The 26,575-nt window shown below is 48.7% G+C and overlaps 1 protein-coding gene across 1 annotated transcript in view; it reads left to right on the top strand.

Moving 5' to 3' along the window:
* LOC144827831 (uromodulin-like) overlaps positions 1–26,575 on the top strand; it is a 242,742-nt gene that overhangs the window by 70,211 nt on the left and 145,956 nt on the right. The window contains exon 2 of the mRNA XM_078685997.1: positions 4,381–4,521. Within this exon, the coding sequence (XP_078542123.1) occupies positions 4,381–4,521 (141 nt within the window). The remainder of the gene's footprint in view (positions 1–4,380; positions 4,522–26,575) is intronic.

The raw sequence follows: 26,575 nt of genomic DNA on the forward strand, positions 1-26,575 counted from the left end.
ATATCCTCCATCTTCGCTGTACTTGTCCGGAACTTTCCCAGGAAGAGAAAAACTTTGCTTAAGATTCCACTAAATGCACGAGGCATAAGGTCATGCAGGCAGGCCCTGATAAGGTGTTTGGACTCGAATGATATTATTTTAAATGCTACGTTTGTAAAATTTCTAATGACAGCTAAAAGGAAACTAGGAGATGTAACCATTTTAAAATTTTTAATTTTGAATGATATTGTAACTGTTTTATGTATGAATATAGCTTTTATTGACTTTTTCGAATGTGCAATATTGTAAGATTTTAAATAATCAACACAATTAACTTTACTTACTTACTGGATAATTACTGACGACAACGCTGTACAGCGCTCTGATACCCCTTTGGGTCTTGTTTGCGCTCTATAAAACTTTCAAAATAAACAAATGCACTAAAAGTTTCAAAGAGTCAATAGACCACCCTCCCCCATGAAATCAGCAGTAATAATAATAACCAGCATTTGTAAAGCGCCCAGCTACCTCAGGCGAGGTGTCCCAACGCTGGGGGCAGTTGGGAAGAATAATAAAGCTATTTCCCAGAGTCACATGGTGCGGGGCTGACCTGCCGCCTTTGATTGAACCATGAGCCCCTGTGTTCTGGAGTCAGCCGCCCTGGCCGCTGCACCACACCTCTTCCATCGAGGAAGTAAACAGCTTGCCCTCAAGGAGCAATTCTAAAATAAATCCATACCAATAGTATACAGGTCAGTAATGATCACAGGCTGATGCAGGACACGTAAATGCGCTCCTTATTGTTCCAGGGGTAGAGGTGCCTTTACCTGCCCCCTGAGCAGGATCTCATCCCCATGTAAAAACTTGCTTCACTCTGGTTTTCCTTTAAAACAACTTTAGTCCATTTGACAACTCCTGTTATGTGCCCGGGTTAGACCCATGTAGCAAAGCACCTCATTTCTTGCATTGCTTGTAATCACTGTCATCTGCTTCTGTCTACATAATAACATAGCACATGTAATCTATACAGGAATATCAGTGATTCAATAAATATTTTGAAAAAGTCAAACTGTGAATTTCTAAGATAACAGAACCTGAAGAATAAAGAGGAGATGGCCAGCCAGGACCAGAGCTAGGGGGGCCAGGGCTATGAGGACCAGTGGGACCACAACCAAGGGGAAAGGAAGCTTAATTCACAGAGGCCCAGGAGTATCAGGACCTGACATACCAGATCAAGGAGAACCAGGGAGAGGAGGAAAAGAAGGACAAGGAATACCAGGATTACGAGAGTCATGATGCTCGAGACTGGTGGCTAAGAGCAGGATGGCCGGAACAAGGCGGATAAGACATAGTGGACAAATAATCCAAGATAACAACACGCAGGAGGAACCAGGGACTAGAGGACCAAGACATGTTGGAGGAGGACCCAGAGAGTTGGTCAGATCAGAATTAGGTGGACTAGGGCCTTTAGGACCAGGGACCAGATGGGGGATTAGGTGGACTAGAAGGAGTGGAAGAAGCAGGACCCGTATCAGGACTATGAGGACCAGCAATGTCAGAACAAAGTAACCAGGATCTGAAATTACAAGAGGAGCAGAAGGACTAGGACTGGGGTATTAGGACCAGGCTGGTGATGATCATGGAAATCAGGGCAAGCAGAGGAACGAGGACCAATGGGACCAGACCAGGACCAAAATGACCAGGCCTAGCCCAAGAGGATCTAAAAAGGAGGAGAAGGACCAGTGGACCACAAGGTGACTCAGGGCAAGGAGACTCAGAGTGATACAAATGAGGAAAACTGACTGACAGCCCTAGGAGAGCCCAGAGAATTGGGCTAAGTGGATAAAGACCCATCAGAGTAAGGATCAGTAGCACCAGGATCAGGCGGCTTAGGAACAGTGAATACAAGGAAGACTAGGGTCAGGAAGGACTACAAGCAGGACCAAAAGAATCAGGAAATCAGTACCAGGGTGATCATACTTAGTTAGACTAGGGCCAGGATGAGGATCAGGAGCTCCCAAACAACCCAGAAAAGAAGGCCTTGGAACATGACTAGGAGGGGGACCAATGCCTAAAGGCACAGAAAGACCTGGAAGAAAAAGAAGTAGACCGGGAGCAGGAGGACACCTATGTGATACTTTGCCACATGTATTAGGATATCTTTTTATAAATGGTTCCTATTCATGCTTATTCTGCTGCTAACTCTTAAAAACCTCCAACTCTTCCGCTCACGTATAGAACTGGTAAGTATTTGCTGAAAGATCAGAGCATACAGACTGAATAAAAAGCTGGGGCTGCCACGCTATGACGTTGAAGTGTAGTAGGTGCTTTTGGATGTTGGTACAGTAGTCTGAGGGTGGGTCAGAAGCAATACTGTGTCTGAGATAGGGCTAGTTCTGAAACCTCAATAGTGGATCCACATCCCCTTTCTAGAAAATGAGTATTAAAGTGGAGATATGAAAGGATCGATCAGTAGGTCACAAGAATGGAGGTAACAAAAAGGCTTTGTTTATTTAGTTCATTCATTTCTTACAATATTTGTAATAAAGTCACTGAATAAAGTTCTCTGTGATTTTTTTTTCTTCTGTGTCTTTGATATCTATATATCTTTCACTGATTTACTTTACATTTACATTACAATGACATTCAGTTCAATTAATTATAGTCCAATTCCTTTATTTGTGGCTCCTCAAAATAATTCTTCCTCTGATGACCAGACAGAATAGGGGCCGCCGAAGGAAGTCCATTATATTATCCGCCCAATATAGAGTGAAACCTGGCTGTGAGGGACAGGAGAAAAAATAATGGCACCTGACATCATGGGAGGAAAATCCCATCATGTGGGACCATTCATTTTTTTTTCAAAAACAAACTCCTACATTTGCTGGCCAGCCATTCTGAATGACAGTACTGTCCCTCAAATCTTTTGTGCATTCACAGAACCATCATGACAGCAGTTAATGTCAATGTAGAGAGTTGTCCATAGAGCCAGTGGACAACTCAAAACTTATGGAACGAGGTCTCTCAGAATGGCAGAAGAGTAGTCCTCCGCCGTCTTAACAGAGTTAAAGCCGTCCTTGAAACTCTAAACCGGGCCTTTAGCTTTTCTTCCTTTGGTCATAAAATTGGAAAATCACCCAAAATATTAGATGGCTTTGTGTTACTGGAATACAACATTTCCAGTTTTTACAAATCATCATTTTAAGGTGTTTTAGTCTGATTTGTTTAATTGAACTGGGCCAGAATTAATATTTCCAGAATGCACTGATTGCTGCAGGACAAATATGTGTTCTGATAATATTGAACCTTTTAGTAATCCTATATCTGGCCATGGTACATTCCAATGCCTTCGCGAGTGGGAGTGAGTCCATAGCTTTAGAACGTTAAACAGCTTTAAGTAGTCTTGCAAAGGTACTAATAATGTTTACCATTATTCACCTCTGCAGATAAAAGTAAAAGAGTTAGAGCATTTGTGGAGTAGAAGAAACCAGCACTAGTTAGAACTGGCAACTGACTAAATAGAAGAGGTTTTGTACTATTTGGCCAGCAATCAAGCAAACAAAAAAACTTTACTCATTAACTGTACAGGCATAACATCAGATATGTTTTGTGTCAGTCTGTTTGTATCTCACTATGTAAGAGGCCAATGGAAAAAGCCTACTCATGTTGTATATAACGCAGACCGACAGCCTTGGTTTTGAAGCCAAGAATATTTTGCTTTCTTGGATTTTTTGTTTCAGATGTATTATTCCAATGTTATGTCTACAAGCCTCAGAATGCACAGTGCCCCTCTTTCCATAGTACATGCCCAGTCAGTCCACATAAGATACTACTGACACAATGGCCTCCACCATACTATCTATGTGGTACAGGAACGTTTGACTTCGAGTACTTCTGAGATGGTATCATCTCTGTGTCTTGTTGTTCACTTAAGGATTAGTACAATCAGCTTCACCCAGCATGTTAGGCAGAGTAGACATGCAGTCATAGGAAGTGTACTCCCACTTTGTGGTGCATCTCAAGTGTCCACACTTTTAGCCGCAAATTCCACTACCGACGAAATTCCACTGGGAGAGGGGGGCATTTGTGGATTCTCCATTGAAATGTTTTTGTCCATGGTGCTTACATCTGTTTAGGTGGAGAAACAGGTACTGATGCAGCGACAACTCTATATTTGATGAATATTACAACTCTATATTGGCCAAGAAGGAAAACAGACAACAATGGTGGGTCAATTGTCTGTTACTTAATCTCTGAAATATGCCCACAGATCTACAATAGGGTTACGTATAACATAAATACAACCACATAGAGTTTGATAGACAATCTGCAGTTTTATTTATGTACCTGTGATTGCAAAATGTATTTTTTAAGTAAAAGTTATCAAACGTGTTTTCACAGACGAATGTGAGATTGAACCAAAGTCAAGAGTCGAATGTGGCGATGCAGGAATTACCATAGAGCTGTGCAATGAAGGAGGCTGCTGCTATGATGACAGAAAACCAGGGACCACCTGGTGCTTCAGACCTCTCCAGCCGAGCGGTAAGGTGCTAAGAAGATGGAAGTCTGTCTTTTCAATTTCCAGTTTGTTGTAAAAGAGCTGAGTCTATATTGAAATATCCAATTATTGACTAGAGTTGGACTGGTTAAACGTGTCACAGAGAGAATGGGCTGTTCAAGATGGCTGCTTTGGCTGTTCAAGATGTTTGCTTTGGGTGTTGAAGATGGCTGCTCGTGCTGTCAAGATGACTACTTTGGCTGTTCAAGATGACGGCTTAAGCTGTTCAAGATGGCTGCTTCGGCTGTTTAAGATGGCTGCTTTGGCTGTTTAAGATGGCTGCTTTGGCTGTTGAAGATGGCTGCTTTGGCTGTTCAAGATGGCTGGTTTGGCTCTGCAAGATGGCTGATTGGTCTTGGAGCACCTGACCATGGGTACAGCTGTTTGCATTTTTCTCCACTCAGAGCACTGAAAGCTCACTGGGGCACCTGGAACTGGGATTTCCAGATGGTGGTGCAAGCAGGGTAATTCATTTTAATTAATTGTCCTCATTTTCCTCTAAAAACACAATTCCATTTGCACCTTTTTATGGAGTACCATGCCCTTTTGTGCTGGAAGCAGGGAAATGGAGAGAGACAAGGGGTTTCGACCTTTACCACCCTCGTTTGTTTGAAACTCAGTCTTCTTTGAAAAATCCCTTGCTATCACTCCACTCCCCACCTCATTGAACAAAGAAAGGGGGGGGGGGGGAGACCAGATAGCCAGACGAGGCATAATCTTTGGACTTCATTATTCTGTTGCTCACACCAATCCACTGAGGGAAACCAAAAATCATACTTTTTAAAACCCTTCATATCCAATCCAGCAACATATTTAACGGAGCGTGCCCAATAATTGAACCTGGGAGGGGCCACGGCTACCCACTGTTTGCAAATTTCTCTATGCGCCAGTAGCATAGAAGAAAAGATCAGCCGTGCCTGTTTTTTTTGTAATTTTTGCTAGGGAATCCTCACATCCAAAGATAACAAGCAAAACGCTTACCTTAATGTCAATCTTCATCATAATAGAAAAGGCCCTACTCACATTGTTCCAGACGTTATAGTTAGGAATTAACATTTAAAAAACCTTAGAAATTCACAGAAAAAAACATAGGTTTTTGGAACGTTATAGTTAGTTGGACATTTCACTCATACAAAACAATAGAAATTCCACTGTTATAGTTAGTTGAGCTAACTATACCTCGCGCATTCGCAATGCACTGCTGATGTCTTCACATATTACATCATTCATGACATGGTCAGTGACATCACTGATGACATCTCAAATGACATCACTGATGACATCACTGATGTCCTCGGATTTTGTCAAGAAGTGACAAAAAGCATTCCTTGATGTCTATGCTAACTACTACCTTCGATCTACACTGCGGACAGCAGGGCTCATAATTCAGATGCAGTGGCGATTGCAGATGACGCAGTCCAGTTCGCAAGACATGTTGCTCCCAGTGCGGCCTGCCAAGACCACGCATCGTCGCAGGATGCGCACACGCTGTGTGCTTCAGGTGCTACTAACTCACTGCACCATAAGTCATCTCCACGTGGCCTTATCAAGGCAAGACATTGCTCCCAGTGCGGCCCACTGGGACCACGTATAATCGCAGGTTTTGCACTCGTCGAGTACTCCAGGTGCCACTAACTGTGCAGCTCAACTCAACGCCATGTGGCTGTGCACCCATCCTGACCGCTGCCTGCACCCTACACTGGGGTTACACGGTTCACAATTCAACATTAGTAGCGACGCAAATTGTGTAAGAGATTATAATGGGTTAAGAAGACTAAATGCCCCAATCTGTGCAGCTCAAGTCAGCGTCACCTGCCTGTGGCCCTCTGCTGACTGCTGCCTCCGGCCTACACTGTGGAAGACCGGAGACACGTGGTGCCATCTAACCCTGTTCAACACAAGCTGATCCCTGGTTCCTGAGTCCTAAATGGCAGTGACCCCAACTGCGAGGCAGCGACCACAGCACCACACTCCCTCCAATCAGTGAAGGATATCTGCATATGGAAGGCCAGCGACACGTGGACACTGAACCTGTACTACACATGCCAGTGGGGCCACCAACGTATCCACATGGCTATGGCCCCTTGCTCACCGCTACCTCTGACCTACACTGTGGAAGACCGTCGACACATGCTGCCACTAACTGTCTCCAACACAAGACGATCCCACATGTGTAACTGTGTCCTGAGTCCTGAACAGCAGTGACCCAAAGTCCGTGGCACACCCACAGCACCAGACTCCCTTTGATCAGTGAGGCTTATTTCGATATGCAAGACCGGCAACACGTGGTGCCACTAACTCTGTTCAACTTAAGCCGATCCCACATGTGTACCTATGTCCTGAGTCCTGAATAGCAGTAACCCAACTCCATGAGTCAACCATCATCAGACTCCCTTCGATCAGGGATGCATATTGCCATATGGAAGGCTGGCGACACGTGCTGCCACTAACTGTTCAACACAAGCCGATCCCACATGTGTAACTGTGTCCTGAGTCCTGAATGGCAGTGACCCCAAGTCTGTGGCAGCGACCACAGCACCACACTCCCTTCGATCAGTGAGGTATAATTCGATATGCAAGCCGGCGACACGTACTCCCACTAACACTCTTTAACACAAGCCGATCCAACATGTGTAACTGTGTCCTGAGTCCTGGCAGTGGCCCCAACTAGCACCTCACTCCCTTTGATTAGTGAGGAGTATTTACAGATTGAAGCCTGCCGACAAGTGGTGCCACTGAACCTGCACTATGGAGGCCGGTGGGGCACCAATGTATGCACATGGCTGTGGGCCCTTCCTCATAGCTACCTCTGGCCTAAACTATTGTCAGCAGACCTCACAATTCAGATACAATCCTGATTCCACATGACGCAGTCCAGTAGGCAAGACACATTGCTCGCAGAGCGACCTATCCAAGTCAAGCATCATCACAGGCTCATACAGTCTCAATGCTTCTGGTACCACTAACCCTATTTAACACAAACCAATCCCACGTGTGTAACTGTGTCCTGAGTACTGAACAGCAGTGACCACATCTTCGTGGCAGCGGCCACAGCACCAGATTCCCTTTAGTCTTATTTGTTGTTCTTTTCTTTAAATAACTTTTTTTATATGTAAATCTATACATGACTAAGATGCGTCTTTGTCCAACCGCACAGGGACACTTCTGGGCCCAAGAAGGTTGTTGGGGATATGTTGGTAATGTGGGAAGAGGGTACGTTACCTGCTAATGTGGGGATAGGAAGCTTCTAAGGGTATCACTCACAGAAAGAACTTTGATATGTTTTCACAAATGCCTCGGACAGATGCCAGCTGACGGACTGAATCACAAAATGCTTTTTCAATACTTAAGTAGTGTGAGTTGTGAAAAGTCCGCACCCAGGCTTGCAGAGGGACAGCTGCGGCCCGTCCGCTAGACTCGCAGACGCAGTACTACGAGGCGTCCACGTCATTGTGGCTATCCCTGCCCTGTTCTGTCGTACGCCACATCACTCCGATGACGTTCTGATGATGGCACCATATAGCGAACTGTCGCAGGCGTACTCGCTGCTGGTGTGCGGGTCAGTGGTCTTGTTCTCAATATCTCACGGCCAATCCCTGAGGGTAGGTTTGCACACACACCACACCAATCCGGCACATGCGGCACAGGCCAGGTGACCACGCAAACATAATAAATCGACAACGTCACATCCTTTATTGCCAGTGCTGACTAGCTGGCGAGCGCTCCACGGGTCTCAACCATAAAGAGTCCATGAAAAGTTGCGCAGAAAGTTAGTCATACCCTCAGCTGTATGGCCGTCAGTGGCCCACCATCCCCTTGGCGCGGACTTCATATGCATAGGGTTAGTGCCACCCCAATTTCATGTGGCCATCAGGAGCCTACCACTAAGTGGCATTAACTTCAGTTCCACAGGCTTAGCGGCACCAAATCCTGAGGTGGTCTCCACCATTGACGCCTCAGGACTCAGCGACATGTGTGAAATCTGCCGGGTCGCAGAGAAGCTAAATTGGTCTCCACTCAGCGACATCTGTCAGATCCGCGAAGAAGCTGATGTGGTCTCCGCCATTTAGGACTCAGGACTCGGAGACATCTGTAGGATCCATGCAGAATCTGATGTGGTCTCCGCTATTCATAACTCAGGACTCAGCAACCCATCTGAGATCGGCGGGGTTTTGACGGGCACGTGGAGTCCGCCCACTGTTGCACACTCTGCTGGCACCAGGTAATTATTTGCTCATGGATGCGCAGAGGCGACAGTCTCTATCTCTCTCTCTCTCTCTCTCTCTCTCTCTCTCTCTCTCTCTCACACTTCCCTCTCCTCTCTATCTCTCCCTCACTCTCTTCATTCCTTTCCTTCTATCTCTCTCTCCCTTCTCCCTTTCTCACTCCCTTTCTTTCCATTCCTATCTTTTTCTCTCTCGCTTGTTTTTCCTTCTCTGTTTCTCTCTCTCAGTCCCTTGATATGTGCATTACACATGTCCTTATTTTGTTCTTTATTTTCCAGGCTCTGTCTTTGACATCCATGGTCCCCACAGGAGTCTTCCACCTTGTTGTTTTCTATTATGTTTGTTAAATTGTGTTTATTGGTTTATTTTTTATATATATATATTAATAAAAAAATAAAATTTGAAAATAGTTAATGGTTTATATATGTTTATAAAAAATAAAGTTTGACAAAAAAAAATGATTAACCTTTTTGGTTGTTTTCTTAACTGCTGTGTGACTCTTTCTTGTTCTTATTACTGTTATTTGCTGGTATCCACGATGGTGTTAAATTTTGGAGCACTTATCGCAGGAATACTGGTGATCTCTGTAGTTTGCACCAACTTCTGAATACTGTGTTAGATTTATCTCAACTTTAGTTGCATTAAAGTGCTGATAATGAAATGCAGAGTAGCCGTGCCCGTGCAAAAAGATACGAGGTGCACCTTTGCGATTTATTCTAAATACTAAAATCCTGTATTGAATTGCACTGAGGTAGTGCCTGCACTTACAGTGTACACACAAAATCAATGAAGAAATCTCATTGTATTTATATTGATTAGAATTAGTGCATCAGGTGCTGGATCTTGACGGATACACTTCCCAGTTAGTATGTTGTTTTGCACACGACAAAATGGCATCACAACTTTCACAACTGCAATGCGAAATTAATTCTGGTGATAACCCACGTTACCACCAGGAATTTTAGACCTGCTTTCTGCTGGTGTTAAGCAGGACGACTACCTGCAGCATGAAAGGAAACACAACCAAGAGCCACACCAGAACACCCACAGGTGCCATAGAGTCAATGAGCATGATACAGGGATACCCATGAGGGCCTCAAGACTCACGGCAACAACCCCAGGACCACCAACACCCCCCAAACCCACATCTGATCAAGTGTGTCTGTGTGGTCATTGTGTTAGCATGATAGGCACTGGCCCTGCAACATGACAGTGTGTTGTCTTCAGCAGACGTTACCATGTCACCTCAGTGTTGGCAGTGACCCTGAACATTAAGCTACACACGCATCCTCCTGCAAGCACAACACACCTGTGTACGCTGGTCTGGCGTACACAGGTCAGCGCAGAGGTGTGCCTATCCGACAAGGTAAACGGGGTGTCTCGAACATGTATGTGTGCAGGAAGTGCGGTAAGTGTGTCTCGGTGTTCTGGTGTGGCCTGCCACAAGGGCCGCAGCAGATGATGTTGTAAAGTGGCATACACCACCACCAAATGGCACTCTCATGGTGTAGTTCGAATGCCACAGGACATGCTGGAATAGGCATTACAATGCTGTGCCGTATTAGTGCACAAAAAAAAACAGCGCACCGTACAAAATTGTGGGGGCTCGTGGGAGGGAGGAGCAGCTGTGAACCCGCCCATGTGTCACGTGGCGGGCATCTCATCCATGATGACCACGTCGCAAACATCCCACAACACCCACGACCGACCTTTGTACACATCCTGTATGAATGCAGCATGGTTTTCACTTCTATGCTCATTCAGTGGTGTGATGTTGCCGGGTTTGAGTGACTTCTGCTCCTTGTTGGTGTGTTTCATTTTGGCCATTGTTTGTCTATACTTGTGCTGTACTTCATTGTACATTTGTGCCATTGTGCCCATCTCCCCCGTCCCCCCACTCCCTGCTTCTTCCTCTTCCTGGTTCTGTTGTTTCTATAATTTTGTTCCTCCACACATAAATACATGTAAAGAACACATTAGAATACTTCCTTCATTCTTTTACGTTTCAAAACTTCTCTCTATTTTAATTTTTGATATAACGTTTTTCTCATATTCTTGGACACATCGAAGTCAGCAGTGCAACGTATTCTATCAACACACTTTCTAGAACATTCTACAACATCTGCAGGTTAAAATTTCATCCATTTTTTAAACCTAACGATATATTTTTGCAATATTTTCTCGAACATTTAATGGCACCTGCAGGTTAAAAGTTCACGATTGTTTTAAGTTCGAACAGTGCCTTCCAAATGCAAGTAGCAGGTGTGGTTGAGTTGAGCAAATTTTATCCTATAATATGAACTCCATGTTCAAACTGCTTTTTCTTATCCAATCCCAAATATGCTTTTCCACAAAACGAATATGTACCCTACTTTTAAAAAACAATGTTTTTCATCTCCCAATCAGGTATCGTCTTGTATGTGAAAAAAGCTAGTTCCCCATCTTTAAACATATCTCTTATTCTACAAAGGAACTGCATGAGCTACAGACATCTTTCCATACCTTCCAGCCATACCTTCAAAATGCTAGTGTGGATCGTAGGACATAGCTATGTTTTCTGGTGCAAGAGGTATGCAGAACAGAGACATATTGACTTAGACATAGGTTTACAAAATGTGGACATTAAATGGTTTGCACAGAGAGGATTGAAGTGGCACCAATTGTTGCCTTTGGTTAAAACGTGTTTGCATCTTCAACCCCTGACCTCATGATTGTGCACGACTTAGGAACATTGACTTGGGTAGGTTTGGAAATGCTTTTGAAGGACACCTTTGGACAATTGATGTTACTCTTGCCTCAAAGTGTCTTTGTATATTCCAATATATGCCAAAGACAGAAGTGAAAATGGTCAAAACTATTTTGTCCTCAGATTGAAAAATCTAGGAAGAAAGTCAACAAAGCTGTGTCTGCCTACATCAGAGACCACAACATGGGGTCCATCTACAACAACAACATACGTTTTGATATGGCTGATATCTACAGAAGTGATGGTTTACACTTCACAGATCAGGGAAATCGAGTTTTCCTGAATAACTTGAAGCTGTGCATCTGCACTTATATGTAGCTCCACCTATTGAACACAAGGGCTCTTTTTAGAGCCACCCTGCAACTTAGGCCCGCTATTTTAGGGCCAGGTAAAGGCAACTCCTGGACCCTCCCTAACATGTATTCTCGACACAGCTGTGGCGCAACGGCCAGACCGTGTCACTTTGCAACACAGAGGTCTCGCTTTGATCACCGGCTCTACTCACCCATAGGGGTGAGTAGTTTGTGCTTTACAAATACAATATTAATTTACCTTTGCACTCCCTATACAACACCACCTAACCCCCATATACAAGTTGGACAGGTGTGGCACATCACCCAGAGCACATGACTTCACAGCATAGCACACACAGTTTAAGCTTACGGTTTCATCCCTGAGTCCAGCAGCTGCTCAATTTAGCAGCATGACACTCTACGCAGTACCTCACTTAATTTCCGTACCCAGCACTTTCAGACCAGTAGGGGTCAGTCGTTCAGCGACTTTACCCCGACTCCCGCAGCAGCTCAGCTTACAGCCCAGCACTATCAGACCCGTACGAGTGAGTACTTTGCACTGCACAAATGCCGAATTGATTTTATACGTGCAAATGTACCTTCGCACTCCCTGTATAACACCCCCTGAGCACCATACACAAGTTAAAATTTTTTATTTTTTTATTTTTTTATTTTAAAGGTTTTATATAGCGCTGGCTAGACCCGGAGGTATCAGAGCGCTTTATGTGAGCATCAGATTGTAGTTACAGGTTACATTGTTACAAAGTTTACACAGTTATTAGGGCATGGCAACATAGTTACTTGTAAGGTCGTGATAAAACAATAAGCACAAAGACGTATGGGGAAAAGCAGGCAAGGGGAAAGATTCAGGGGATGGGGTAGGACCTGGGGAAGTAGACAGGTAATGAAGGCAGGAAAGAGAAGGTCATCCGAGTAGGTATAACTACATGCTCACACTTCTTGGACAGATGTTGCACAGCGGCCAGAGCACAGGACTTCACAGCACATGACTCACTGTTTGGGCTCACCCTTTCATCCCGAGTCCGGCAGCAGCTCAGCTTAGCAGCATGAGACTCTAGACAGTACCTCACATATTTTCCGTACCCCAGGACTTTCAGACCAGTACGGGCCAGTAGATCATCCTAGTAGGTATAAACACATGCTGACACTACTTCAACAGGTGTAGTGCAGAGGCCACGGCACAAGAAACACAATTTGGGCTTACGCTTTAATCCCCGAGTCCCGCACCAGCTCACCTTAGCAGCATCAGACTCTAGGCAATACCTCACTTAATTTCTGTAGCCCACCACTTTCACACCGGTACGGGTAAATACTTCACTTCGTACCCCCTCTATAGCACACCCTAAACACCCCACAGAGGTTACAGTACTCCTACCCTCCTCTTTCCCACTTTTCTTGCCCTTTTTTCCCCTTTCTTGCTTCACTGGAATCACAAAATGGTGGCCAACACTTCCTAGTTGCAACCGCTCACTCCACATGCAGCCAATCAGCAGCAAGCTCGTGTTCGTAATGCCTCGGCCCATCAGATGGCAGAATTCCCAAATATCGATATCTGTAAATGTCGATATTTCTCCAAAACTACTGAACGAATTTACACCAAATAAACAAAAGCGTGCTTTCTAGACCAAGACCCTTCTCCCTGTCAAAATTGTGGTAATTCCATTCACCCGTTCGACCTGTAGCCTTGTCTAAAGTTTCCTATGGAAATTAACATTGAGAAAACATGTTTTGGGACCCCCCTTTTATCTCGGCCCCCCCTTGACCAATCACCCCCAAACTTTCAACATAGGAGCTGATATGAACAAAGAATTATAAGGCAGCAATAGGAAAGTGTGCCACACCCCAAGGTAGATTTTATCCCCGCCCCGATGGGCGTATTCACTGGTGTAACTTGGGAAGTGTAGTTTGCTCAATATTCATACCCTAGTGGGTCCAGTTCTGAAAAAAGTTCTCACCCAAGTGGGGTTGTCTACAACAGTCAGGTAGGTACTCCGCAATTATAACATCCTCGAACAAGGACTCATTTTTCCCTGTGCATCTAATATCCTGATGCGCCGGACCTGCTTGATCAGCAGTGGGACTCCTTTGCGGCGTGGCCAAGCCGCTATACAAAAGAAGAAAGTTGCCACAGATTGAAGGATTCACACCAAGTGAGTTATCAACATTTATTCAGGGAGTTGCATGAGCCTTCCATAATGGAGGAATTTCTATGGTTTTGTACGAGTGAAATGTCCAGCTCACTATAACACCCCTGAAACCTATGGTTTTTTCAGTGAATTTCTAAGGTTTTTTAAATGCTAATTCCTAACTATAACGCCTCTGAAACCTATCTTTTTTTCAGTGAATTTCAAAGGTTTTTTAAATGCTCATTTTTAACTATAACGTCTCTGAAACCTATGTTTTTTTCAGTAAATTTCAAAGGTTTTTCAAATAGTAATTTCTAACTATAACGTCTCTGAAACCCATGGTTTTTTCAGTGAATTTCAAAGGTTTTTTAAAAGCCAATTTTTAAGTGTAATAGTAGTTATACCTATTTTTTGGTACTGAATTTAAACAGTATTTTAACTGTTTATTTATAAATATTTCATTTATTAAACAATGTTATATATTTTTCTGAAAATTGCTAAAACATTTTTAAAATACATTTCAAACTGAAATATTTTGAATTAACAACAACGACCGCAACACCATCAGCCTGCTCGACAACCTCGACAACCTAGGACTCAAGCAACTGGTGACCACCCCCACCCACTACGCCGGACACACACTCGACGCCGTCTTCTCATCCAGCAAAGACGTCACCTTCAGTCACGCAACAGGACTCCACTGGACGGACCACAGCTGCGTCCACTTCACCTTCAGAAGAACGACGATCCACCACCACCAGCAACAGGTTGCTCGAAGAAGCTGGAACAAGATCACAGCCGACCAGCTCACCGCTTCCCTGAGCCAGCACCCTCCCGCCAACTCAGCGAACCCCAGCCAGGCCGCCGACAACCTCACGAAATGGATCAACGACTGCGCGGACGAACTCGCCCCTCTGAGAACCCCACCCAGCAGATCCTGCAGCAGAAAAACACCATGGTTCACCGACGAACTCAAGAGCTCCAAGAAGAACTGTCGAGCCCTCGAGAAAGCCTGGAGAAGGGAACCAACGACGGACAACATGACCACCCTCAAGCTCGCCACCCGGAAGCACCACCAACTGATCCGCGCCACCAAGAAAAATGCATACAAGGACCGGCTGGACAACAACGCACACAACTGCAAGGAACTCTTCAACATCGTGAAAGAGCTATCCAACCCCAACGCCGGAAACAATGACATCACCCCGTCGCAAGAACTCTGCAACTCCCTCGCGTCCTACTTCCACAACAAGATCACGGACATACACAACAGCTTCAACAACCAACCAACGCAAGCCACAACCGCAACGACGCCACCCACCACCACCCTCCGCACCTGGACCCCGATCAGCACCGAAGACACCATTCGCACCATGAACTCCATCCATTCCGGATCTCCGACTGACCCCTGCCCTCACCACGTCTTCAACAAAGCCGACACTGTCCTCGCACCCCACCTACGGGACATCATCAACACCTCCTTCGACTCCGCCACCTTCCCTGAGAGCTGGAAGCACGCCGAACTCAGCGCTCTCCTCAAGAAACCCACAGCAGACCCCACCGACCTCAAGAACTACCGTCCCATCTCGCTCCTCCCGTTCCCGGCCAAAGTCATCGAGAAGACCGTCAACAAACAGCTGGCCGCCTTCCTCGAGACGAATGGATCCCTCGACCCCTCACAGTCTGGCTTCCGAGCGAACCACAGCACCGAGACCGCCCTCATCGCCGCCACCGACGACCTTCGAACCCTGATGGACAACGGAGAAACAGCGGCCCTCATCCTCCTGGACCTCTCCGCGGCTTTCGACACTGTCTGCCACCGCACCCTAGTACAGCGCCTCAGTAACATCGGAATCCAGGAGAAGGCACTGGAATGGATCACCTCCTTCCTCGACGGAAGAACACAAAGAGTCCGCCTACCACCGTACAAGTCAGAGGCCACCAAAGTCATCTGCGGCGTCCCTCAAGGATCCTCACTGAGCCCCACCCTCTTCAACGTCTACATGAGCCCCCTCGCGGCCATCGCACGCCAACACAACCTCAACATAATCTCCTACGCTGACGACACCCAGCTGATCCTCTCCCTGACCAACGACCCCGCCACCGCCAGAGCCAACCTGCACGAAGGGATGAGAGACGTAGCCGAATGGATGACGACCAGCCGCCTGAAACTGAACTCAGACAAGACGGAGGTCCTCATCCTGGGCTCCACGCCCTCCGCCTGGGACGACTCCTGGTGGCCACCCGCCCTGGGCACCGCACCCAAACCGACGGACCACGCACGCAACCTGGGCTTCATCCTGGACTCCTCCCTCTCCATGACCAGACAAGTCAACGCCGTCTCCTCATCATGCTTCAACATCCTGCGCATGCTACGTAAGATCTTCCGGTGGATCCCCACCGAGACGAGGAAGACGGTCACCCAAGCCCTCGTCACCAGCCGACTGGACTACGGCAACGCCCTCTACGCCGGAACCACTGCCAAACTCCAGAAGAGACTCCAGCGGATCCAGAACGCCTCGGCGAGACTCATCCTCGACATCCCCCGACGCAGCCACATCTCCGGACACCTGAGAGATCTGCACTGGCTCCCGGTCAACAAGAGAATCACCTTCCGTCTCCTCACCCACGCACACAAAGCCCTACACGACCAAGGCCCGAGCTACCTCAACAACCGGATCAACTTCTACACTCCCAAGCGCCTCCTCAGATCAACCAACCACGCCCTCGCCGCCGTCCCCCGCATCCGAAGAGCGACAACAGGAGGAAGATCCTTCTCCTACCTGGCCGCCAAGACCTGGAACTCACTTCCCACCAATCTGCGCCTGACCCAAGACCACCTCTCCTTCAGGAAGAAGCTCAAGACCTGGCTGTTCGAGCATTAGCGGCACCCCCCCCCCCCTCCCAGCGCCTTGAGACCCTACGGGTGAGTAGTGCGCTCTACAAATGACCTGATTGATTGATTGATTGATTAGTAGTGTATGGTGAATTTATTGGGGCAGATCTATGAGGAAGTGCTGCAGCGTGAAACTGCAAGCCATTTAGAATGCACTCCGCCGCAGCACTTCCGAAGCTCAGGGATATGACATATTTACATGAATATGTAGCAACTCTGTGCTGCCCTATGCACTGGCACACAAACTTCAGCCATGCTCTGACGCAGCACCCTTGCACCACGGTGCAAGGATGTGTGTGTCGTGGGGAGATTATTTTTGTGCAGTAAGGGACAACTTCTTGCACAAAAACAATCACTAAAGGTAATTTCCTCCTTCAATGTGTGCTTTGGAATGCAGCCCACATTGAAAGAGGAAAAAACAAGGAGAAAGGAAAACATTTCTCCGCATTACGCCTCGCTACACCACCTCTAGGGTGGCGCAGCATTCACTTGTATCTCCAGATTTACGATTTCTCATAAATCTTGAGATGTCTCTTCTTCCATGGGTGTTGTGTGTGAACATACACAGCAACACTCATGGAACACCCCTTCAACGCAAAGAAGAGGTCGAGGACGTCCAGGAGTCGGTCACAAGCTGTCCCACAAAGGCTCTAGCTGATGGCGGTATCGGCAACTTGATTGGAGCAAACAGGCCTTGGCTAATGCAAGCCACGCAGGAAGTAAAGAAAGCTTGTAACTCGGACCAGCAAGGTCAGAGCGGGTACTCCTTTTCAGGGGAGCGAGGGCCAGTCTGGAGCAACCAGACCAGCGGTGTTGTTTGTAGGTTTCATGGCCAAGATGGCCGCTAGCCACGTGGCAATTAGCCGGGATGGCACGTCGAGAGGCAAAGTGCAAAAGGGCCCCACGCAGATCGTGGAGATGCTGGGGGGCTGATCTTCGGTGCAGATGCTGCTCGGTGGTGCAGCGTTGAGTGAGCCTCGGGTGCTGCGCAGTCAGCTTCTCGGGGGTCTTTCAAGAAGGCCGGTCCCACGTCTCTCGGTGCCTCCACGGGTCTCTTCTTTTCAGGGACTATGAATCGGGCTGTGAGATGTCTGGGAATCCAGGTCTTGTCGGGCTCTGGGCTCGGGCTCCGGCGGTAGGTGGCGGCAAAGCAGACGTCGAGTTGCTGGTTGGTGCCTGTGTTCACATGGTGGTCACTCCTTGGCCACAAGGGAGATTCTCTTCAGTCTTCTGTGCAGCAGAATGTCGAAGTCCAGTTTTCTTCTTAGTTTCAAGTCGAGTTCAGGATGATCTGAAGTCTTGGGACACAGCTCCTACTCGTATTCCAAATCTAGGGGCCGGATTACCTGCTAGGTCCCTCCTCTGGGTGGGACCAGGAAGGGGGGTGGTTACACCCCCTTTCCTTTGTCCATCTCCCCGCCAGGACTGGGGCTGGGAAGCCCCAGCACCGGTTTGGACTGGCTTATGCACAGGGACACCTTGTGTGCCCCAGGCATGTCTCATTCTATTCAGCCCTGTCCTACCCAATACACAAAATCCGGTCTGGGGTGGTGCTAGCACCTCCCAAGGCAGGAAACCCTTTGTCCAAGCCTCCCTCGCTGGAAGGACTCCCAGCAGCAGGAGGTCAGACTTGTGTCTGTGGTGGCAGCATCCAGTTTGTGATGCTGAGGCTTATGTTTAACTTTACCCGGGTTTCAGGTTATGTACATGTCGTGTCCCTCTAGAAGGGTGGAATGCTACCCCCGTCACCAGAACTGGCAAGGGGGTAGTATTCCAATTTGTATGACACCTTACTCGACTTGTTTTGATAAAGCCAAACCAAAGATAGCATTTAACCGCGAGGTTCATAATGCACTTAAGAGTATATGGTATGGCAGTATCATGGAACAGCTAAAGGACGTGGTTCCGAAAGGTGCAGACAGGCTCAGCTCATGCTAGAGCACCATCTCACATATGTCCAAGCACTCTGCCTCCAGGATTGATGAGGCCTTCCATAGGAGTGGCTGATAGGAACATATGTGTCCATTTTAAGTTAGATATAGACATACTATACCTAAGTAAGGGGTGATTACACTGACTTACCCCAGCTGAGTGATCAGCCAGTTGTGTCAAATATAGAGGCCAGGCCAGGGCTGGCATAATACATGCTGCAGCCCCTGGTAGGCCTTGGAAACACCTATGCCCTGGGTACCTTGGGTACACTGTTACAGGGGCCTATAAGGTGAACCAGTTCCAATTGTGTATGTACCTAAGGTACATGGAGTCCATTTTAAGGAGAGAGCAATTACCATGGGGCCCTGAATAGCAGGATCCCAGACCAACTAAAGTCAAAAACCAGCTAAACACCAGGCAAAAAGTTTGGGGGTAACCATAGTCAGATATCCACCTTCCTACACAACCCCCCCCCCCCCAAACGAAAGGAGATAAGGCTATCCTTGACCAGGTAAGCCTATATTGCCTAAGTGGCCATATAAGGAAGTACCATCACTGGCTTGGTTACCCCCTGTCTCATGGTCCACTAAGCAATCCCTCACCCTAAGGGTGTCTGAGGGTTTCCACCATAGGGAATCTCTACCTGTGGTGTGTCTTGGCAAAGTTAAAGGCTGATGTTGAGATGGAGTACTGGAGTGAGATTCCTCTTTAGGACTCAGCTTCCTCCAATCACTCTCCACCATGTAGGACTTTCTTTCTTTGACTGAGTTGCACTGTGCTCTCAGGGTCAACCTCTGGCTACCTAAAGCTGGAGGCTGGGTCCCTTTGGTTGGCTTACTGGAGGGACAGTTCAGGTTTGGGCCCTTTGGGTCCCAGGTTTGGCTGTGCCCAACAGAATCCATCTGTGGGAGGTCCCTAACTAATTTTAAGGGGGATCCCTCAGGAGTTTTTAAAGTTTTCACCTGGCTAGGGCTGATAGCTTCGGTGCCCCTAATCTGTTGATGGGGGTGCTTTATTTGACAGGGGGCCCTTTGGGGCTCACTGTCCTTCTTGTCCTCTGCAGCCCTGGGCTGACTAAGGCAAGGTAGAGAGGGGCAGGTTACCTGCTCCAGACTGGGTCCCACATGAGAAGGGTCCACTGACATCAGGGGCTCTGTCAGGCTAGGCCTAACCACCTCTGGGGCAGTTCCTTCATCAGGGGTAAGATCAGTTCCCTGAGGAGGCTGATCCTTTCCTAAAGTCTGGTGGGAGGGAGATTTCTCTTCCTCCTCAATGCTCTCTGTTTGTGTGGAGTGATCCATTTTTTCAGGCTTCACAACACAGGTATCAGTTTGAGTTTGGACTGTGGCCATCACCGCCCCACCAACCTTTTCAGGAAGGGACTCAGTTTGGGTATGGGCTGTTACCATCACAGCCCTGTGAATTTTTTCAGGAGGGAAGTTAGCTAAGGATGGGGCTGAGGTTTGCTCAGCCCTATCAACCTTTTCAGGAAGACCATCTTGGATTGGGGCTGTAGCCATCACAGCCCCACTAACCTTTCCATGGAGATTTACCATTCTAGAATGGGTTTGCTGTTCAACCTCAGCCCAGGCTGAGATTTCCAGATCATTACCAAGTAGGCAATCTACAGGCAAGTTTGCTGACACTGCCACTCTCTTTGGGCCAGTGACACCTCCCCAGCTAAGATTGACTACTGCCATGGGATGTTTGGTTTCTATTCCATCAATGTTTGTCACCTGATATGTGGCATCAGGTAAACGTTGCCTTGAGGGGACTAGACATTCTGCCACCATGGTGATGCTAGCCCCTGTGTCTCTAAAGGCCTCAACTTTCAAGCCATTGATGAGGGGCTCCTGTCTGTACTTGCTCAAAGTGTTTGGGCAAGGAGTGAAGTTGGCAAACCCCATGCCAGTTTCATAGACAAGAGTATCTGAGGTAGGGGACCTGGTTAGGCCAGAGTCCACCTGTGTTCCAAAAGTAAATCCACCCAAATTCTTGGGGGCACTCCCACCACCTGGGGGACCACTGCTAACAGTGACAGGAGGAATTGGAGCTTTACCTGGAGGTATATTTTCCTTATTACCATTCTTTGGACAACAGCTGTCTGTTTTCCAATGGCCAACCTGTTTACAGGCATGGCAGTGAGGCTTTTTCTGTGTAGATGAAGTGTCTTGGGACCCACCCCCATCCTTGGAGTTTTGGGGCCCTGGGGAAGTTTTCTCTTTGGTTTTATCCCCACCTTTCTCTTGAGGCTTGGTAGTCTCTTTCTTTTGGTCACCACCCTGGTTCTTAGGCCTGATCCTGGTTCTGACCCATTTGTCTGCCCTCGTACCCAATTCTTGTGGAGAGGTCAGATCAGAGTCCACCAGGTGCTGATGTAGAAGCTGATTTTGACAATTACTTAATATTTGCTCTCTCATAATTAAATTATACAATCCTGTATAGTCTGTAACCTTACTTCCCAGCAACCAGCCCTCCAGAGCCTTAGTGGCACATTCAACAAATTCAGACCAGTCCTGAGTCTGTGTCTTCGGGGTCTCTCTGAACATTAACCTGTACTGTTCAGTGGTTAAGCCTAACCCATCTATCAGAGCACTCTTGCGGACCAGGTAGTTTCTAGAATCCCCATCACTAACTGTGAGGAGTCTGTCTCGGCCTCTACCTTCAAAGGAGAGCCACCAGATTGCTGCCCACTGCTCCTGAGGGATCTGCTGTACTCTGCAGGCTCTCTCAAGTGCAGTTATCCATTTGTGGATGTCATCCCCAGCTTTGTAGGGGGCACAATCTTACTCAGGTTTCTATTGTCATAGGACCTGTCTTTATCCTTAGGGATAGTGCTGCCACCAGTGGATCCTAATCCACTCTCTCTAGGCTGTCTTGCTCTAGCAAGCTTCTCTTGGGCCAGGGCAACTTCTAATTCTTGCTTCTGGATCCATTTTGGCCTCATGTTCCCTCCTCTGAGGGGATGTCATTCTCCTTCTGGAGTGACCATGAGAACCTCTAGAAGCATGGGAAGTGTCAGATTCACCTGAGTGATTCCTTCTCCTCCTAGACTCCTGGTTAAGTCCACTTGGGGGTCTGAGTGGGTTTGACCCTGACTCAGTCCCAAATTTGCTTAAGTTAGCCTGGCTAAGTCTCCTGACTGGCACCTGACTAAGGGGCCGATTAGGATGGCGGACGGAAATGGGTACTGTCCGCCATGGTGGGGGAAATTTTACTCCCGGCTGCGCCGCGGAGAAACCGCGGTTGGGATTAGGATATTCATGTCACGAAACTCCGACCGCGGCGGACGGAACACAACCAACACCGTCCGCGGTGGACGGAACACAACCAAGTCCGTCCGCGGCGGACGGAGTCCAATGAACAACCACTGCCGCGGACGGAAATGACCGCGGAAAATAAAACATGTACCGCCATCCCTGAGAATACTCCGTGGCCGCAATTAGGATAAATCCGCCCGTACAACGGAACTCACAGCCATCCACGTCCGCGGCGGAAACAATGCAACGAGAACCACAGCATCAGGGCGGAAGGCCAACACGCACAACATCCCTAGCGCCTAACAAATGTATGAAAGTGCACCGCAAGTCCTAAGCAAACATACGAACATTGACAAGGCCCCCCCCCCAGCACAAGCCACCATGACACGTCCCAATTATCCAATAATGCACACAAGTCAACACGCCCACCTACCACCTGACTGCCAACAACCATCGAGACACGACTATAAAAAGACACCCCCACACAACCACAATCCCTTGCACCACAGCATTGCTGCCAGCAAGAGGGCCATTCGAGACACTGCGAACTCACATAAAATCACATAGAAGACACCCACCCACCACCCTACCACACAAACACCCACCACACAAATCCTACACATCACACACCACACACCTGCACCTCCCAACTCACTCAACTCACACACTGAGCACCACACACCATGGCACCCAAAAAAACCCCCAAATTCACGGAGACAGAGTTGCGGGTAATGGTAGATGAAATTATCCGTGTGGAGCCCAACATCTTCGGGGCCCAAGTCCAGCAGACGACCGTGGCGCAAAAGAACCACATGTGGGACAGGATCGTCACTCGTGTGAATGCGTCGGGGACTGTGCCGAGGACCAAGCACGACATTCAGAGGCGGTGGCATGACCTTAAGACCAGGGTCAAGGGCATCCGAGCGAAAAACCACGCCAGAGCCAATCTTACTGGCGGTGGCACACCCCCGGAGCCCATACCCTACACCGATTGGGAGGAGAAGGTGCTGGTGATACTACACCCAGAGAGCCTAGACGGCCTTGACGAAGGAGAAGAGACTGGTGAGTACAAACCAAGCACCACGATCAGCACGACATGGTCAGGCTCACACAACTGAGAAGAAACATCCCCCACGCCCCAACCCATGCACGTCGGACACCAACACACTAACATGTCCATGGCTCCCAACAGGCCCCCATGTTCACGGGGAGGGTGGTGGTGGTGGTGGCGGTGGTGGAGGGTGGGGTGTGTGAGAGGCCCAAACTACAACTCCCAACAGGCCCCCATGTGCACGGGGAGGGTGGCGGTGGTGGAGGGTGGGGTGTGTGAGAGGCCCAAACTACAACTCCCAACAGGCCCCCATGTGCACGGGGAGGGTGGCGGTGGTGGAGGGTGGGGTGTGTGAGAGGCCCAAACTACAACTCCCAACAGGCCCCCATGTGCACGGGGAGGGTGGCGGTGGTGGAGGGTGGTGTGTGTGAGAGGCCCAAACTACAACTCCCAACAGGCCCCCATGTGCACGGGGAGGGTGGCGGTGGTGGTGGAGGGTGGGGTGTGTGCGACAGGAAACAGAAATGTCTACAAATCAATGTAACCATGTACTGTCCACATTACTGACCTGCTCGATCTTGTCCCTCAGGTGATCGTCAACTGACTGGGGAAAGCAGTACCCGGCCGCCAGCCTCGCCTCCCACACCTACAGGACTCTCTGCCGACGACGACACAGGCAGCTCCGGGGCGGAGGATGGAGCGGGACCAAGCACGCAGCCAGGGCCATCTGGCTCACAGGGACTCCCGGGACCGACCAACGTCGCATGTGTGACTCCCGCGGCACCCGTCTCTGTGATCTGCACAGTCCCCACCACCACCAGTACCACCAGTACCACCAGTACCACCACTACCACCACTACCACGAGCACCACGACTCCTGCCGGTGCCACCCAGCATGACCCAGCGCGCAACGCTGGTCCAACGGCCCCACACACAAGCAGGGTGAGTGGGCCACAAACACAGGCAACGGGACAACTGCCAATCAGGCGACCCACACACCGCCGGTCAGAGGAGGGACAGCTACCCGAGCCAGTGGCACAGTCCCTACAAGCTCTTGCCAGGTGCCAGGCCTCATACGACCGGTCCCAGGCAAACGCTGATCGTGTTCACGAGGACTCAGTGGACAACACCAACAGCCTGCGCGAGATCTCTGGCATCCTTGGCCAGATGTTGGTGATCATGGGCCAGCAGGCAACGATGTGGAGGGAATGGGTTGCCCGGAACAACCCCCCCCCCCCCTCCACCATGTGTGTCAGCGCCACCGCCACCGTCACCTCCGCCTCCCCCGTCGCCTCCGCCTCCGCCTCCACCGCCGCCACCACCACCTGAGCCCCTGGCGACGGATGTGGCCCATCACCAACCTGCCCTCCCAGCTGCCTCTGTACCACCTCCGAGACGGAGGGGCGGCCGAGGCAGGAAGTTGCTGAGAGCAGTGTTGGAGCGCCAGGCACACGCTCCAAGAGGGGACGACCTTGACAATGCCACTGCCTGTGCCAGACATTCACCCTGCAAACCATCCTGTCCCACATAGACAATCATTGCCACTGGTCTGCTGGACTAGCCTGACACCCCCCAATGTGGTGTCAGCACGGACATTTCATCTGCCATTACCTACAACTCCAACTCCCTCCCTCCCACTTACTTGTATATATTCACCAGCACAAAAGCACAACCTGTCAATAAATTGCATTTACTCACACAATGATGTTTTGCCTCCATGTTTATTCACATGATTGCCATCAGATACAGACGTAAACAGGTACAGGGATCATAGTCGCACATGATCATGGCGCTGCGGGAGTGACCTAGAGAAAACCAGAGACAGCAAACACACGTCAGTAAAGAGATTCACACACATCACAACACAATGCACAGCAACATTACACAAACGACAACCATCACACAAGCATGGGATGGGAGCACACACATCATGGACACTCCTATGTCCAAAGACATGAAGACACACATGTGCAACCATCACAAACCACACCCAGCTGAATAACCCCATATCCACACAACACCAGAAAACATACATGAGGCATTGTCAACCGCCACTAGAGGTAGATACTCACATTCAAGGGAAGTAGCGATCAATGAGCTGGCGCCTCTGGTCCACACCTTCCTCCTCACCACTATCCTCATCAGTCGACATGGGTGGGATGGGAGGCCGAGGAACTCCTTCGTCTTCAGGGTCCAACAGCAGTTCAATGTCATTGCGTACTGCCAGGTTGTGGAGCATGCAGCAGGCAATCACGATCTTGCATACTTTTCCTGGTGAGTAAGGCAGTGCCCCTCCGGTCTTATCGAGGCACCGAAACCTAGACTTCAGCAGTCCAAAGGTACGTTCGATGACTCTCCGTGTCCTTCCATGTGCCTCATTGTACCGCATTTCACCCGCCGTCCTCGGATTACGTAGGGGACTGAGGAGCCAGGGCCGGTTTGGGTAAGCCGAGTCGCCTATGTAGGGGGATGACAGAGACAAACATCAGAACAAGATATGGTGGGTACCCCATGCAACACAGAGATCACAAGAGTCCCCACTGCACACTCACCAACAAGCCACGCTTGACCGGGTGGCAGATTTGCCATGAGTCGTGGGACATTGCTGGTTCGCATGATGTGGGCGTCATGTGCGGATCCAGGAAATCTTGCACACACATGGGAGATGATGTTGCTCGCCAGGCACACCACCTGCACGTTAGCGAATGAAAGTGTTTCCGATTCCTGAACACTTGTTCGCGTGCCCGTGGTGGAATGAGCGCGATGTGCGTGCCATCAATTGAGCCCACAACGTGAGGTATGTGGCCCAGTGCATAGAAACCAGCTTTGACAGCTGGCAACTCTTCCGGACGTGGGAAATGTATGTACTCATCCTTGTACAGCATCATAGCTGTTAACACATCCCGAAGAACCGTGCTGAACATTGCCTGTGACATACCCCCGGCACCTCCAACTGTATACTGAAATGTGCCAGTAGCGAAGAAATGTAGTACCGCCATGACCTTTGCAGTGGGTGTAAACGAGCCAGGATACGTTCTACGTGGCTGCAGATGAGGAGCCAATTGAGCCACAAGCTCCAGCAACCGACGTCGATCCAGCCTGAATTTCCGAATCACCTCCTCGTCTACCATATCCTCCAGCTGAGTGTATGGGCGATGCACATTTGGAGCCCTCCTGTGTGGGAGAGAGATGTAACTTAGGTCAACGTACAAACGACGCATACGTGTACAACTCCATCACATGTGTACCTTACTGACATAACTCCAGTCGTCACCCTAATGTATCGTAGACACATCACAGACACTCATGCAACTGCATGCACACAAACGATAAGTTTACACACGCCATGTCATCAAGCACAAATGCCACCACCAATGATGATGTGCATACGGTAATGACATGCATGGTGACAGAACGTATAAATCACATACACGGAATGCATGTGTACCACCACCACTGTAGTCACCTCGACACAACAATAAACCGA

The sequence above is a fragment of the Lissotriton helveticus genome, chromosome 4_1, assembly GCF_964261635.1.
Source record: "Lissotriton helveticus chromosome 4_1, aLisHel1.1, whole genome shotgun sequence".
Lineage (NCBI taxonomy): Eukaryota > Metazoa > Chordata > Amphibia > Caudata > Salamandridae > Lissotriton > Lissotriton helveticus.